Source organism: Tachypleus tridentatus, chromosome 6, assembly GCF_004210375.1.
Source record: "Tachypleus tridentatus isolate NWPU-2018 chromosome 6, ASM421037v1, whole genome shotgun sequence".
Taxonomy (NCBI): domain Eukaryota; kingdom Metazoa; phylum Arthropoda; class Merostomata; order Xiphosura; family Limulidae; genus Tachypleus; species Tachypleus tridentatus.
Window position 1 is genome coordinate 147,017,551 of NC_134830.1, and position 15,454 is coordinate 147,033,004.

Genomic DNA, 15,454 nt, shown 5'->3' on the forward strand with positions numbered 1-15,454 from the left:
ATAACTTATCTACAATTAAATAAATCAAACATTTTTACAACTTAAGAGACAAAAACCCTCACCACTAGGTAAACGGTATCAAAAGTCAGAGCTTATATATCCTCTGATTACTTAATACATTTCATATTTTAACATTTAAGATTATAAAAAAACTCATACTGAGCAAGATTTAATTCTGAATACATACACTGTTACTTTACACAAGATGAAGATCATAATATATTTATAAGTGAAATAACTGAAATAATACTACACAAAATAATATCCAGTAAGGTCATATGTAAATGAACAGTCACAAAATAAATCAATTAACAGAATTATTATTACAGGGAAAAGTTATCAGTGAAGACTTAGCACTTTCAATCAACAACATAATGAAAAACATATGCTGCACCCACATGCCATAAACAATACATCAGTGATTTCTTATGTTATCACCTGTTTTATTTGAAAAAGATCATGGCAATGTCACTGTGCAAAATAATCATGAAATCATATTAATATCACCATATCCAGTAGAAACTCTGCAGAAAATACTTTAACCAGGGAAGATAGTCATGTTAAACATGTTGCATGTCATCACATTGTATGTAGTCATTTGGAACTGAATATCAAGAATATTAACAACGCACTTTTGAAGTAATGTAAAGACACTGGTTAGAAAATGAGTCTTATTTCTGAAATAAAACGTACCACTTTTTCATCAGTTCCAGCTGTTGTTTTCATAAATCAATTATTCATTTTATTAAACCCAGCACAATGGCATCAGGAATTTCAGGAACTGTACATTAGCACTCTAAAAATTCAAACAGAATTGTAAGAAAATATCAATTAAATGCAATAGTAATCTGGATATCCCATACACTTTACTTTCTATAACTTTTGTTCATGGAGGATATGACTATAACTGTTCTTAGTTTGTTGATTTTTACTCAAAAGTCTGAAAAATAGAAATGCATTCCTTATTCATAATCTAAGATACATTCAGTGATCACAGAGCTGTTCATTTTGATAAACTTCTAAAAAAAGTTGCCCATAACCAACAAGTGATTTCTCATCTGGTACTTCATAGCTTTCATCTTCATTACTTGGATTCTGAAAAAAAAGGTAATTATAAAACAATGTCCCTGTATTTAGGTAATTACAGTTACTCAACAACTACTGCTTACAAACCCTTAAATTTCAAAATATAATTATTTATTTTCACTGATAAAATCTGTCTTTCAAAATTACACCATAATTAAAACATAGAAAAACAAGGAGTAAAATTTGCACTTGATGTTTCAGATATATAATTATTATTGAAAACTGTGCAAGCTCGAATTGTATTGCAAGAATCACACATTCCAACACAGATTTATTTTTCTTAGTTTTCTAATTCGTAAGATCAAGATTTGAACCTGTGTTTGTTTTTTTTGCCATTGGCCTTTATCAATTAGTGTGTAGAAACACTGCATAAAAAAGTAAAGGTAAAACATGGTGATATATGTTTTTGATTTAGAGTAACAGAATACTAATCAAAAACTAAGTTTTACTGTGAAAATCACTTACCAACAAAAATGTTAATGATTCCAAAGAAGGATTGTCTACCAGTTTCTGCAAATTAGCTGCAACTATGGTAAAAAATATAATGTTTAAATATTTTTTCACAGTAAATTTCAGATAGATAGATATATAGCATACACATTCCTTTGAAATATCAAAACTATTGTTATCATTTCTGTTTTATCTGAAACTAGAATTTCAGATGAGTATATAAACAGTGCACTTATTCATAAGAACCAAATATTTGAAATATTGAAGCTAGAATTTCATAATATTTTTCTGCACTTTCCAATTCCAAAATAAATTGTTTAGAGCAAAGTGCATGTAGATTTCACTTTATTGACACTTCCAGCCATAAAGTATTTTCTAAATATATTATTAATAAGCAACTGAGGTATATTCTGTTACAACAAAACCAGATTTTAATGTTTATAAAGTAAACAAATTATATCATAAGCAGCTAAAATTTTACAGAAATCTTTCACTTGGAGTACTAAAAATTAAATGTGTTATTAAGTGCCTAAGCTAGTACATAATAATACAAGTAATGCAGGTAGTTTTCTCACAATGCTTTAAGTCAGTTCATTATTAGATACAAACCTTGAGATCATAAGTAAATCAATACCAAATGCATTTTTAGATACCCCTGTTCAGAAATTTATACTGGACTAGATAACAGAACTGTGAGAATAAACATTTTTACTACCCTTTATATTAACACATACACGTTTTAGCATTAATCTAAATTTAAAAAAAATTAAATATAAAAAAATTGAATTACACATTAAAAATGGGTTGCTTTTAATGATACTTTTATTATAACTGGTCTAGACCATTATGGTGGGAACTTCCATACCACAGTTGAAAACAATTTTTGTTATAATTTTAGAAAAATTTAAATAGAAATTATTTACAAAATAAATTGACTATAAAATAATTTTAAAAAATAAAAATAAAATAATTTGTTTGTCATAAAGCTACATAATGGGTTCTTTGTGCTGTGCCCACCATGGATAAAAATAAGAGGACAATTTGTTGATTTTATATATTATGGCTGCAGAAGAAAACTTGTAAATCAAGATAAATTAATCGTACTTAATACTAGATATATTGGTTAAATAATATTATAAGCAAAATTCATTCAGAACATACCTATACTTATATTGGAATATTCAAAAAAGTTTTAAATGACATGATTAATTTATTGTATCATTTACAAAAGAAATTATAAAATGGTTAAAAATCCATAGGATATTGTACAAAAACCAAAAATAATAATGGGAAAAAACACAATGAGTGTAATATCAACTACCTCAAACATCACACTTATAAAATGGAGGAAAACAAATTTTGTACATAAATTTCATGTAAAGTTTTATAGAACTTAAAAAATTGATGAAAAGTTGCATCACTGACTAAACTACAGCAAAGAAACATTTCCCTTGGCAGTTAGCATCATGTTTTCAAACTTGCTTCTTATATAATCACCATAATTTTTATCATAAAACTATGTAAGCAAATATATAAAAATCTCCATAGGTTACACATTACTCTGAAAGTAGGAAAAACAATTACCAATTACAAGGTCTTTTCCTTCCACTAGTCCAGCCCCTACAAGTTCTGCTGCTATTTCGTCTACAAAGTCTAAAAAAGGAAATATGAAATTATTTCTTTATTTTGTTATGGATTAGTAAATATTTCTTAATACATTCAGTTTTCTATGTACTTAACTGTCAGCTTTGTCAAATTGTCTGTTTCACATGAAACATAGTTATGTTTGAAAACGTACAAGTTTTATAGATTTCTAATACCTGTTCATTACTTTAGCACAATTTTTTTAAAATATATTTTTCCCTGCACCTCACTTCCATGTTTCTGAAATATACAACATCAAAATACACTTTCTGTTTTGATACTAATAATTCAAGATGGTTGAGGATAACAACTTAAAATTATGTCTTTGGATTTGAAATTATAACTTCTTGAACATACTATTCCATTGTTAATAAATGTACACTTATTAGTTTATCCCACACAACTCATCCAGGTTGTTCTTTTAAAAGCTACAGTTCATACACTACTCACTGAATTTATAAAACTAATTTGACTATTAAAATACATGTTAATAAAATATACATTAAATGGTCATTCCTTCAAATTAACATTCACATTAGTACCTACCATGCTCAACATGGTATCTAATTTACAAAGTAATTCATTTAATTTTATTATATAGCTACATTTTTTGATTGATTAGTTATAACTGAATGTTTTTTTTTCTTTAAAGCATTTATGTAAAAAAAATTAAATCAAAGTAAAACATGGCAAATAATCTAATACAGGCAAAATACTCAAATATTGGAAATTTATCTAAGAAGAAATTCTTGCAATTCCCCCTCCACACTATTTTGTTGACCACAGACACTGAAATAACTAGATATCAGTAAGGTAACTTACACTTTTCAGTACAGTTTTTTTTATTCTTAAAATACACATTATTTAAATATGCGTAAATGACCTAGGATACAACAGAAGAGCTAGAACACAACATTTAAAATATTTCTATGGTACATAAAGAGTCCACAATCATTACTAAAACATGTGGTATGACAAATATAACCCAACATTACTGTAAATGTTACATGTGTTTAATAAAAAATCATGAAGTTCAAAACTACTAAATTTTGACTCAGAATATCTGATAATTAAAATGCATGCAACTTGCAAATTATTTATATATGTGTGTGGTTTGTAAACTTGGAATAAATACTTTTGTTATGTGAGAGAAATTCTGTACAGGTTTCATTAATAAATTGAATAATATACAAAATTATTCAATCTCTCTTTTATGATTAATTATACAGCTACACTGCACAAAACAATTCTATATACATGTAAAGGTCAAAGTGTGCAAATCACAACCTTTAAAATGTTATTATATATTTGACTTCAAAGGTATAAAGTATTCCTTTTACCCAGCATTGCTGATTTAGGGAACATTTATGGTAGAAGAGAGTAAATACTAGACAGAATATACCTGGATACCGGGTAAAAAACTATAGATGAGCATTTTAGATGTTTTAGAGGTTAAGTATTTTTATTCTTCACATTAACATCATATTGCACTTCAACTTGTTAAAGCATCAATTCACAGATATATCTTAAGAATAAACAACTTTTCTAACTTATTTGATATTTTGTGTACAACAGACTCATTCATACACCTTAGTGAAAGCTTGCCACATTTCATGTAACTACATAGTAAACTTGGAATCATAATCAATATTCTTTCTCCAATATCAGATCCGTCCAACTGACAGAGTCCATCCACAATCAGTTAAAAATAATCATAACTGGTAATATAACAATCACAAAGGAAAAATTAATGTTTAACAGCAATGTTAATCACCATTTACTTCCTCTCCCTCAGTTTCATTGTTATACAAGTAAGGTATATGATGACTAGTGAGGTGATCTTAAATGTACATGACTGCTGCATACGTTATGTGGGTGTGTGTATGTGAAACGCAGTAAACCTTGTCTCAGTTTACATATGAGTGACAATTCACCCTACAACCAAATAACAGGTGGATACTCATTTAGAGAGAATTAAAACTACATCTCACCCCTTTTAAAACAGGAATGTGATACATATGAAAGTCATGGTAAGTAAGAATAAGCAGTGGTAGATGCACTGATTCTACATATGCAGGTGCCACACGTTTATTGAATATATCATAGTGCTATATTCTGATGACAGGAACTGACTAAATAAAATTGCCTGCACATTCAGTCTTTGGTAAACCAAGCATGTCTACAGGATACTCTTGGGAGAGATGACACACCCTTTCAGGTGACTCTTCACTTTGAAAACAGATCTCTCAGAGTAGTGATCTACAATACCTTATGACTTTACCAACACTAATTTTAAACCTACAACTTTGGTACTAGCTTGCCCTTACTATTAATTGGGAGCATATTCTATGTTGAGGCAGAATATTACAAACTAAAAAAAATGTCAATTCATCTGTTCCACATGATGATTTATAACTATATTTTGAATGGCCAGTAAATACAATTTTATATGACAAAATAAGTCATTACACCTAATCTACATAAAATTGACCTGAGAGGATCACTAAATTTTTTTTTTATGATAGGTATTTGCCTTATAACTAAAATATTATGAATTCTAATTGCCATTTTACTTACTATACCAAACATTTCATTCAATATATTGTAAGCTTCAAATAACTGTCAGAAAGGCAAAATATATGTTAAGATAATTCTACATTGTGTATGTGTATTGAATAATTTACAATAGTTCCTGCTTTTAAGATACATGACAATCATCTTTCATTGTGTGAAAGTTCATAATAATCTATAGACATATAATGTATTAATGTTAATAAAAACAAAACAAAAATAGCACATAACTGAATATTTCTTATTAAACAAGTCTATAAATAATGGTGTAGAAACACAGAAAAGACTTTATTCTAGTCAACTTAAGTTAGCCACATTATTCATTTAACAGAAACCACTGTTCTTTGAAAGATGCAAATATATTTCTGTTAATAATTATTAGTAAAACACTTTATTTATTGACATTTATATTTACAATATTGTTTTTCTTTCCTTTCATAAAAAATACACAATAGAAAACCACAAACAAAATTTATATTTATTATCTTACCTCTGCCTTCACAAAACTCAAACCTAATATCATTCAACTCTTTCTTTTCATCTCTGAAAGGGTATTAAATAAAAGTTTATGTAAATTTAAATCCCAATTTTTAATTTTTAATCATTTTATTTTTATAAATAAAATAGGAGAGAAATCAAGACATAGTTGATAAATGAAAAAAAAATTGTGCTGTAAGTAATTCTAACTGGAACTAAATTATTTTTAAACATGTGAAACATTTACATTGATTGTAGATATATATAAAACTATTGCTAATTATTCCTCTTATATTTTATCACAAGTTCCTAAATTTATTGCACCACCCACTAAAATCCTTTAAATATCAAGATCTTAATCTGTTCTACTCAAACTCTAATGATTCCTGTACAATCCACCCACTTTTCTAAAGTTTAATGCAAAAATCTAACAACTACAATAACTTTGTCCATTACATCTTATTTATACAAACAACAGATATATTGGATTTTTTTCTTGAGCAGAAATATTTACTTTCTACCCAAGCACTGTACAAGTGTTTGAAAAGTTAATCATTTTTGAGTATGTTAGTTTTCTAGTAACTATACTTTAAATCTTCATATAAGTACACCACAAGGTTATATTGAAATACCATTTATTATAAATTTACGTATCAGATTATAAAAAGTCTCAGAATTCAATGTTGAAAATTGTCACAAAAAACTAGTTTACCTTAACCTCAAAATCAAGCCAATGCTGGAGTCAGAATTTGGAAGTTTCACATGTTCTTCTTTCTATTTAAGAGAAAGAAAAATAAACTTACTTTATTTTCCTATTCTAAAAACTAGTTATTTGTCTCTTCTTATTTTAAAAATAAATTTAATTACTTTAATGAGAAGATAAGTTATGATAATATAGTATAGTATATGTAACTACAATATAACATTAAGCTTAACAGTGTTGTCAACAGACTGCTTGCATTTGGAGTTACTCATTTATTCCCATGTTGCAACAGTTATGAGCAGCATAGGTTTTGAGTGGTCACAACTTGTAAAGGCAAAAAGTGAAAGGAGTGGTTTTTATTTGAGAACTTGGGACTGGAATGCACTTTCAGAAAAGTTAGTGCTGAAAGTGTTCAGTTTGTACAAAGACCTTTTTACTGAAAGAGAAATCTGAGGCTATCCCAAATAGAATAAAGGTGATAAAAAGAAGATGAACTGTGGGAAATGGCAATAGTATTTCAAAAGGAACTAAACACTCCTACGAAAAGACGTTTCTAGTCCTGATTTCTTCAAGCCCGTTCCCCTGACTGTGGTTTCGCTAGATAGTAGATAGGGACAGTGGGAATCTCGTTAATCCATTCATTAATGGATTTAAATGGCAATTTCATTTAAATACAAAATTATTAGCCTAATATTAATAACCTTTAAATTTGCTCTGGGGCCTATTAGGCCCCACGTTTCGTAGGAGTGTTAAGTTCTTACATTTGAAGGCAACAATAGCTAATTATGATTTTCAGGAAGTTGAAAACACTACTAATAGGGTTAGAAATAGTGGACTCAACTGTAATGAGCAGATTCTGTTAAGTAGCAGATTTTAGCCTTTATATTTGCAAATGATGAACTAGTGAAGAGAAAGAAAACAAAAGAGACAGTTAGAGATGGTTATTAAAAAAGTAAAGAAGTTATAGTTATAGGTGATTCTTTAGTATGGCAGGTGAATAAAATAGTCTGTTGGGTAAATTAAGGGAAAATAATTAGATTATACTATCCAGGAGCATGGATGGAGGATTTAACCAACAAAACTTGTGATATAGTATATAGTGATATATATCCCTCAGAGAAGCAATCTGTAATACCTCAGGATCTTACAAAACTCTGATTTTAAACCTACAATATTGGTATCAACCTACCCTTACTATTCACAGTGATTACATTCCATGATGATGTGGAACACTATAAATTGTAAAGTCATGCAGTCATTGTAGAGCACATAGGGACTAATGATGTAGGGAAGGGTAGGTCAGAAGAATTAACTATTAATTATAAGGGGCTGATAAAGATATATTAAAGAAAATAATCATAATACACTGATTCTTTCATGGATTCTGCCAAGACTTAACTGTAGGATGAAATTATAAATACGTCATTTGAGAAGAATGCTAGGCTTAGGATAATAAGTAATCACAAGAAAGTTGGCCAAAAGGATCTGTGAGATGAAGTTCAATGGAAAAAGGGAGCTTTTGAAATGGATGTTTTAATATTTAAATAAGGCAGATGCTGGCTTGTTTGCAAAGGCTATTAACTTGTCTGTTACAGTAGATTTAAAATAGAACTAGACAATAGTGAGGGCCAGAATAATGAAGATGAAGATAAAATAATAGCATAAAAACAATGTACAGGAATGGAGTTAATTGTGGACTAAATTGCTGATTCTGTATTACTAGAAATATAAATAATAAAATCAATGAATTGAAAGCATTAGTCAGAATGGAGGATTCTGATGAAGTTGGTTGGTTGGTTGATTTAGTGTTTTATGGCACAAAGCAGCTAGGCTATCTGTGCCAAATGTCTGGTAAAAAGAAATTAAATGTAGTAAAATACCTAAAAGGAAATGAAGGTAAAACAAAACAGCATTGAAAGACAGAAAAAGCATAAAACCAATGTTGACACCTAGTCTACAATGTTAAGAGAGAAAGCAGAGTAAGAGAAGTTGTAAAGGACTTTCTGTAGCATAATGGTAATGATCATAACCCGCCAGGAAGACTAACAAGTAAGTACATGAACCACCATGAGTCACCTGAAGTTGGCCTTTCCAGTCCTGGTTCCTGGTTATGTGTCATAACAGCCATTATCAAAAGGTAAAGTAATAAAAGTTTTAAAAGACATGTAGCAAAATCGTAATAATAATTAGCCAAATGTCTGGTAAAAAGGTAAAAGTAAAGTAAATGTAGTAAAATTCATAAAAGGAAATGAAGGTAAAAACAAAACAGCAATTAAAAACATAAAATGGCATAAAACCAATGTGACATCCAGTCTACAAAGTTGTAAAGGACTTTCTGTAGCATAATGGTAATGATCATAACTTGCCAGGAAGACTAACAGGTAAGTACAAGAACTACCATCAGTCACATGAAGTTGGTCTTTCCAGTCCTGGTTCCAGGTTATGTGTCATTATGGCCAGTACCAAAAGGTAAAGTAATAAAAGTGTTAAAAGACATGCAGCAAAATTGTAATAACAATTCGCCAGGACGACTAACGGGTAGTTCAAATGAATAGTTCAAACAGCAGTGTTAGTCACCTGAAGTTGGCCTTTCCAGTCCTGGCGTCAAGTTATTTAATGTTCTGGCCATTTTCCAATTTCAAATTGAACTAGAGAGATTGAGACTCTTAAAAGGGAACCACAATTAAAAAGGTGTAATGAATAAATATCCAACACTTAAATGAGATTAAAAAGATTAATGGCCATTAAAAAACTAAAACCTTTATTAAGGTGGTCAGTGTCACTGTCACCAATAACACTGTCCAATGTTATGGACAAACCCTGGGACAGAACATGTTTAAAATAGTGCCGTTGTTGAGAGTCATAACGATGGCAAGAAAGTTAAATGTGGCTTACAGTGATTTGAGTGTTACACAAACTACACACTGGTGCAACAGCTCCAGATAAAAGAAAACGATGAGTTAAAAACTGTGACCAATGCATAGTCTAGTTAGAACAAATTCCTCCTTCCAAACCTCATAGAAGCTAGATGGCCAAAGTCCAATATAGGGTTTTATTTGTAAAAGCTTGTTGTCACATTGCTCACTCCAAGTGGACTGCCAGCTGGCATGGAGCCGAGCCTTGAATACAGGACCATAGTCCATGTACGGAATAGGCACAGTGGTGATTGTGCCAGAGCAGATAGATTTAGCTGCTGTGTCTGCAAGCTCGTTCCCGTGAATACCAACGTGGCCTGGTATCCAGAAAAACTGAATAGAAGGAGATGTTAATGAGAAATGGGCCAGTCGGTTTTGAATATGAGCGAGAACAGGGTGTGAGCCAACATGAAGTGATTCCATGACCAGTAGAGAACTAAGCAAGTCAGTATAAATAGTGCAGTTGGAGTACTGCTGAGCTTCAATATGACCTAGGGCAAGAGATATGGCATACAGTTCAGCAGTGAACAAAGAAGCTGTAGAGAGGATTCTGTGCGCAACCACCGAACTGCAACAAACCATAGCAGAGCCCACAGAATTACCTGAAATTGGAACCATCTGTATAAATTGGAATGGAAAGATTGTTCGAAAGATGTTCAGTAAATAAAAGATGGTACTTCCAATTGGGAGTATCTGCCTTTTTCAGATGACTTAAAGAAAGGTCACATTTGGGGGCTGTAATAAGCCATGGTGGGATGGGCTGACCACTGACTTCTCAGGAAGGAAAACACATCCCCAGGTAGGATGCTTTGGTAAGGAACGAAGTTTCAAAGAATATAGTAAAGACAGTTGCAAACAGCGAAGGTGCAGAGAAGGTTCATGAGATTCTATGTATAAGCTTTGAACTGGGGAGGTGCGGAAAGCCCCAGTGCAAAGTCGAAGTCCTTGATGATGAATGGGGTCCAGCATCTTTAAGGTCGAGGGTCTGACAGAGCCATAGACCATTGATTCACAGTCAAGTTTAGATCGAATAAGAGCACAATAGATCTTTAACATAGAACATCGATCTGCTCCCCAACTGGCAGTAGAGAGGACACGGAGGATGTTCAGTGCTCTTGTGTATTTGACCCGTAGCTGCTTTAAGTGTGGTATAAAGGTCAGCTTACGGTCACAGATAAGCCCCAAGAACTTGGTCTCAGGGACCACTGGCAGCAAAACTTCACCAATACAGAGTTCAGGATCAGGGTGAATACCCCGTTGGTGGCAAAAGTGCATGCAAATGGTTTTAAAGAGAGAGAAATTAAAGCTGTTCGCCGTGGTCCACTTCAGTACACGATTGAAGGCAGTTTGTAGTTGCTGCTCAATATATCTCATGTTCGATGACTGACACGAAATGTGAAAGTCATCGACATAGAGCCCATTTACAACAGTGACAGGGAGTTGTTTAGTGATAGCATTTATCTTTATACTGAAAAGTGTGACACTCAAAACACAGCCCAGAGGGACCCCAAATTTCTGTAGAAAAGAACAGGAAAGTGTCAAACCCACACAAACTTGGAATCTCCTGCCCATTGAAAATTTTTTAATAAACATGAGTAAATGGCCACATAACCCATATATATGGAGGTCTCGCAAAATGCCATACCTCTGTGTTGTGTCATAAGCCTTTTCAATGTCAAAGAATATTGATACAAGATGTTGTTGTTTGAGAAAGACTTCTGATTAATGTTTCAAATCGAATTAGGTGGTCCGTGATGGAGTGCTGTCATCAGAACCCACACTGGGTAGGCAAGAGGAGGCTGTTTGATTCGAGGAACCAAACAAGACGAGCATTAACCATCCTCTCTAAGGTCTTACAGAGACAGCTCGTCAAAGCAATTGAATGGTAGTTTGAAGGAATCTTGGAATCTTTCCCAGCTTAGAGAAAGGTAAGATAATAGCCTGGCACCAGGCATTAGAAAAACATTCTCCCAATAGATCCGGTTAAAAACAATTGAAAGAATATCAAGAGAAGCAGGAGAGAGATCACGCAGCATGTCATAGTGTACATCATCTGATCCAACAGATGTACTGCCAGACCGATGAAGGACCATTTTCAGTTCCACCAGCATAAAGGGACAATTATAGTCAAAGAGACAGTCAGTTCAAAAGGAAAGAGGTGAATGCTCTGCCCAAGCCTTGATGGCCAAGAAGGTGGAGGAACAAGCAGAAGTGCTAGATACCTGGCAAAAGCTTTCACCTAGAGAATCGGCAATGCTCCAGACATCAGCTACCTCTGGACCATTAGAGAGTAAGATTGAGAGGGGACAGAATTATATTGCCCATTGACCTTTGAATCCTGTCCCATATGACCTTGGAACTGGTGGAAGAAGATATGCTAGTCGTGAACTTAATCCAAGATTCCTTCTGGCTTTGACGTCTTACCCACCTAGCATGTGCACGGGCCTGTTGGAAAGTGATGCGGTTCAAAAGTGTAGGATATCTACGGAAAGTATCCCAGGCCCATTTTCGAGTCTTCCATGCTATGTGGCAGGCAGGATTCCACCATGGATGAGGATATCATGGACAACATGTCAAGGTTTTAGGAATACACTGAGCAGCTGCTTGTATAATACAGTCAGTTACTGCTGCCATACAGTCATCTATTGATGACTGACTTACGATGGCAGGATCAAGTTCTGAGAGCAGTGAAAGTGGACCAGTCTGCCTGATCCAGCTTCCACCAGAGCATGATGTCATCCAGATTATAACATAAACCTTGACAGTTCCATTGTATCAAGGTGGCCATTTTTAATGATGGGTAGGCGAAGTGGCTAGAGAACCCTTCTGTTTACGACCACGTCTGTTTTCCTTACTGTTCTTATTTGGAGGAGATCTATTGACCTCCATGGATCCTGCCCTGGGACAATTGGGCAGGTCTTTGTTGTTGGAAGGGGATTCCAGTGATTGAGGACGCGAACGAATGATTGCTTTGAATCTTGGGGTGGAGAAAAGATGTATCTCAAGAAATGCCTGTATTTGAAACCAAAGGATGTGGATATTGGGGTTTGTTGGAATGTATGGGAGGAGAGATGGGTTGGAAGTTGGTTCATTTAAGAACTGCACTCACACTGTAGTTGTGGAACAAAAGCAGCAGCATATGACTGAGATGAAGTGGCGGACAGCAATTTCCGAGCCACAGGATAACTAATGTTATGAGTCATTTTCAAATGCTGCACCTCTTTTTCCTCCAACCATTTTGGACAAGAACGAAAGTAAGAAGGGTGAAAACCATTGCAGTTGACACAATGTGGGTCAGTGTCACACTCACAGGCATCGGTCCTTGCCACCATTAACGAGCACATGTCAGGGAACCATGACATGATGTCTTTGAGTGGTCGAACCTCTAACATTGGCAACATTGGCGAGGGTTTGGAATGTACAGCCATACCATGCATTTAGATAACCTGCCTTGATGGTGGCAGGTGCAGTGATGTAAATGTCAAAACAAGGACATTTCTCGGCAGTGTAACTGCATCTTTTATGAGATGCTACCACTGTAGAAACTCCTTGAGTGGAGAAACCAGCGAGAATCTCTGACTCGGGACATTCTTCAAATCCCTCTCAACAATAACTACTTGTGATGAATTTAAGGTAGCATGAGGGGTAACCTCAATAGGTACATCCCCAATTGCCTTTGAATTCAAGAGGAGTTCACTGTGTTGGGACGTGGATGTTTCCACCAATACGTTACCAGATCGAAGCTTCTTTACTGACTTTGGAGAGCCAGCAAGTCCCTCTAGTCCCTTCTGAATAAAATGGGGACATTTGCCCCAAAGGTTTTTCTGAAAGAGAATGTAATATAAGAAAATGAGGTAACGTGGTGTTACAGGCGCTGAAGATTGCTGCTCAGAGTCTTCAAGACATGGTCGTTTGCCTATTGCCTGTTTTTTCACTATTTTATTTAAATTTTTCCTAGGATGATCCATAAAAAAAAAGGAAAATTTCGGTACCCACTGACCCCACCCATCAATAAGCCTTATGAGGGGATGCACTACAATGTCATGCAAGGGCATTGCAGCAACACCAAGGTTTCGTGAGCACTATACCCAAACACCAGCATCAGACACAATGTCCACAACACCGTTGAAAACTTCCAACACTGGCACTTGGTTGACTCTATCCCAAGTGGACCAGCCAATTGACCCAAGGGGCCACCCAAAGGCTTCCCGTCTACAGGATTCAAGGCCAAAGTGGTGTGTTAGGGTTGTACCCCTCAACCACCAGGATCCTCTTTCTCCCCTTAGCCACGCACGGCAAACACGTGGGTGGATGTTTAGATCCCAGAGGAGGTAACCAGAAAGAACAGAACCTTCCCTGGGAGGTCCCTCACCACGCATACAGGAATTCACACCGAGAGGTAGATTCTCATTAAACAGGGATTGTCTTAAAATACAGGGTGAATGTTATTTAATAGGAATGGAAGAGTCACTTTATATATAAACTGAGGATATCAAAGCTAACAGCAAAGAGGTTGAATCCATTATAGTTTATGTTAGTGGGTATAAAGGAATAAGGTTTATAGTTAGGCTTTGTTACAGATGAAATTGATGAATTAATGAGAAACTCTACATTGAAATAAGTACTTCAAATGTTACTAAGTCATAATTATGAGGGATTTTTGATGTTAGCCATATACATTTAGAAATCTTAAAGTGAAATATCAAGGGAGACAGGTTTTTTAGAATGGTTCAAAGGATAGCTGCTAGGATGATGCCTGAAATGAAAAAGTTGTCAAACAATGGGAAAAGTCTCTGAATTTTTTTTAAAGAAGAAGAGTTAGAGAAAACTTAAGTAGATATTTAAGATTGTAAAAGGAATTGATAGTGTAGTATTAATGCAGCATCTTTTTATACTTAATGATGAGAATGGTGGGATATGGGAACACAAACGCAAGTTTTGGCAGAGTAGGAGTTGTCATCTTATTGGGTGGTTGGCATTTAGAATGGGTTGCCTTCACATGTGAAAGATACAGTTAACTTAAGGAAGCTTAAAGGAAGTTTTTAAAAATATGTAAATGATAAAGTCTGTTTTGAGCATTTTATTTTAATTTGTAAGTTTAATTCTGTAAACAGTACAGCCTATATGGACCAGCAGGTCCCTTGTTGTCTTTAAATTATATGTATGCATAACTCATTGACATCCATGATTACAGCAATATAATATAATTTAGAAGTTAACAGTGAATAATATTTCATCAATTAAAATATAAAGTTTCTTTGCTGTCCTTTTTTTTCTATCACAGTTTTTTTCAAAAAACACAATTTTATAGTAACAGATGTACTTTCAGATTTACCCATTATGTCATGAGGTACAGTGTAAAATTGCTTTTAATTTCATTTCAAAACCTCAATTGGAAACGTTTTCTTTTATGCTATTTTTAGAAAAAAATTGATTTAAATACTAAAAGAATTTTAAAAGAATGTTTGCTTATGTTATGTAAATAGCAAGACTAAAGTTCCAGCTCTATTACTACCTGAGATGATTCAGAGGTCTGTTCTTTATGCTATCTTGGTGAGAGATAACAGGTGTAACAACACAAGTTTGTTTGTCCCTAGCTGAACATCCA

The 15,454-nt window shown here is 33.6% G+C and overlaps 1 protein-coding gene across 1 annotated transcript in view; it reads right to left on the reverse strand.

Moving 5' to 3' along the window:
- Positions 1-702: 702 nt before the first annotated feature.
- The window catches only part of LOC143251759 (serine/threonine-protein kinase OSR1-like), a 17,261-nt gene continuing 2,509 nt past the window's right edge, over positions 703-15,454 (reverse strand). The window contains exons 2-7 of the mRNA XM_076503002.1: positions 15,362-15,391; positions 6,941-7,002; positions 6,242-6,294; positions 3,121-3,189; positions 1,552-1,613; positions 703-1,095 (exon numbers count right to left, since the gene is read on the reverse strand). Of these exons, the coding sequence (XP_076359117.1) occupies positions 985-1,095; positions 1,552-1,613; positions 3,121-3,189; positions 6,242-6,294; positions 6,941-7,002; positions 15,362-15,391 (387 nt within the window). The 3' untranslated portion in view covers positions 703-984. The remainder of the gene's footprint in view (positions 1,096-1,551; positions 1,614-3,120; positions 3,190-6,241; positions 6,295-6,940; positions 7,003-15,361; positions 15,392-15,454) is intronic.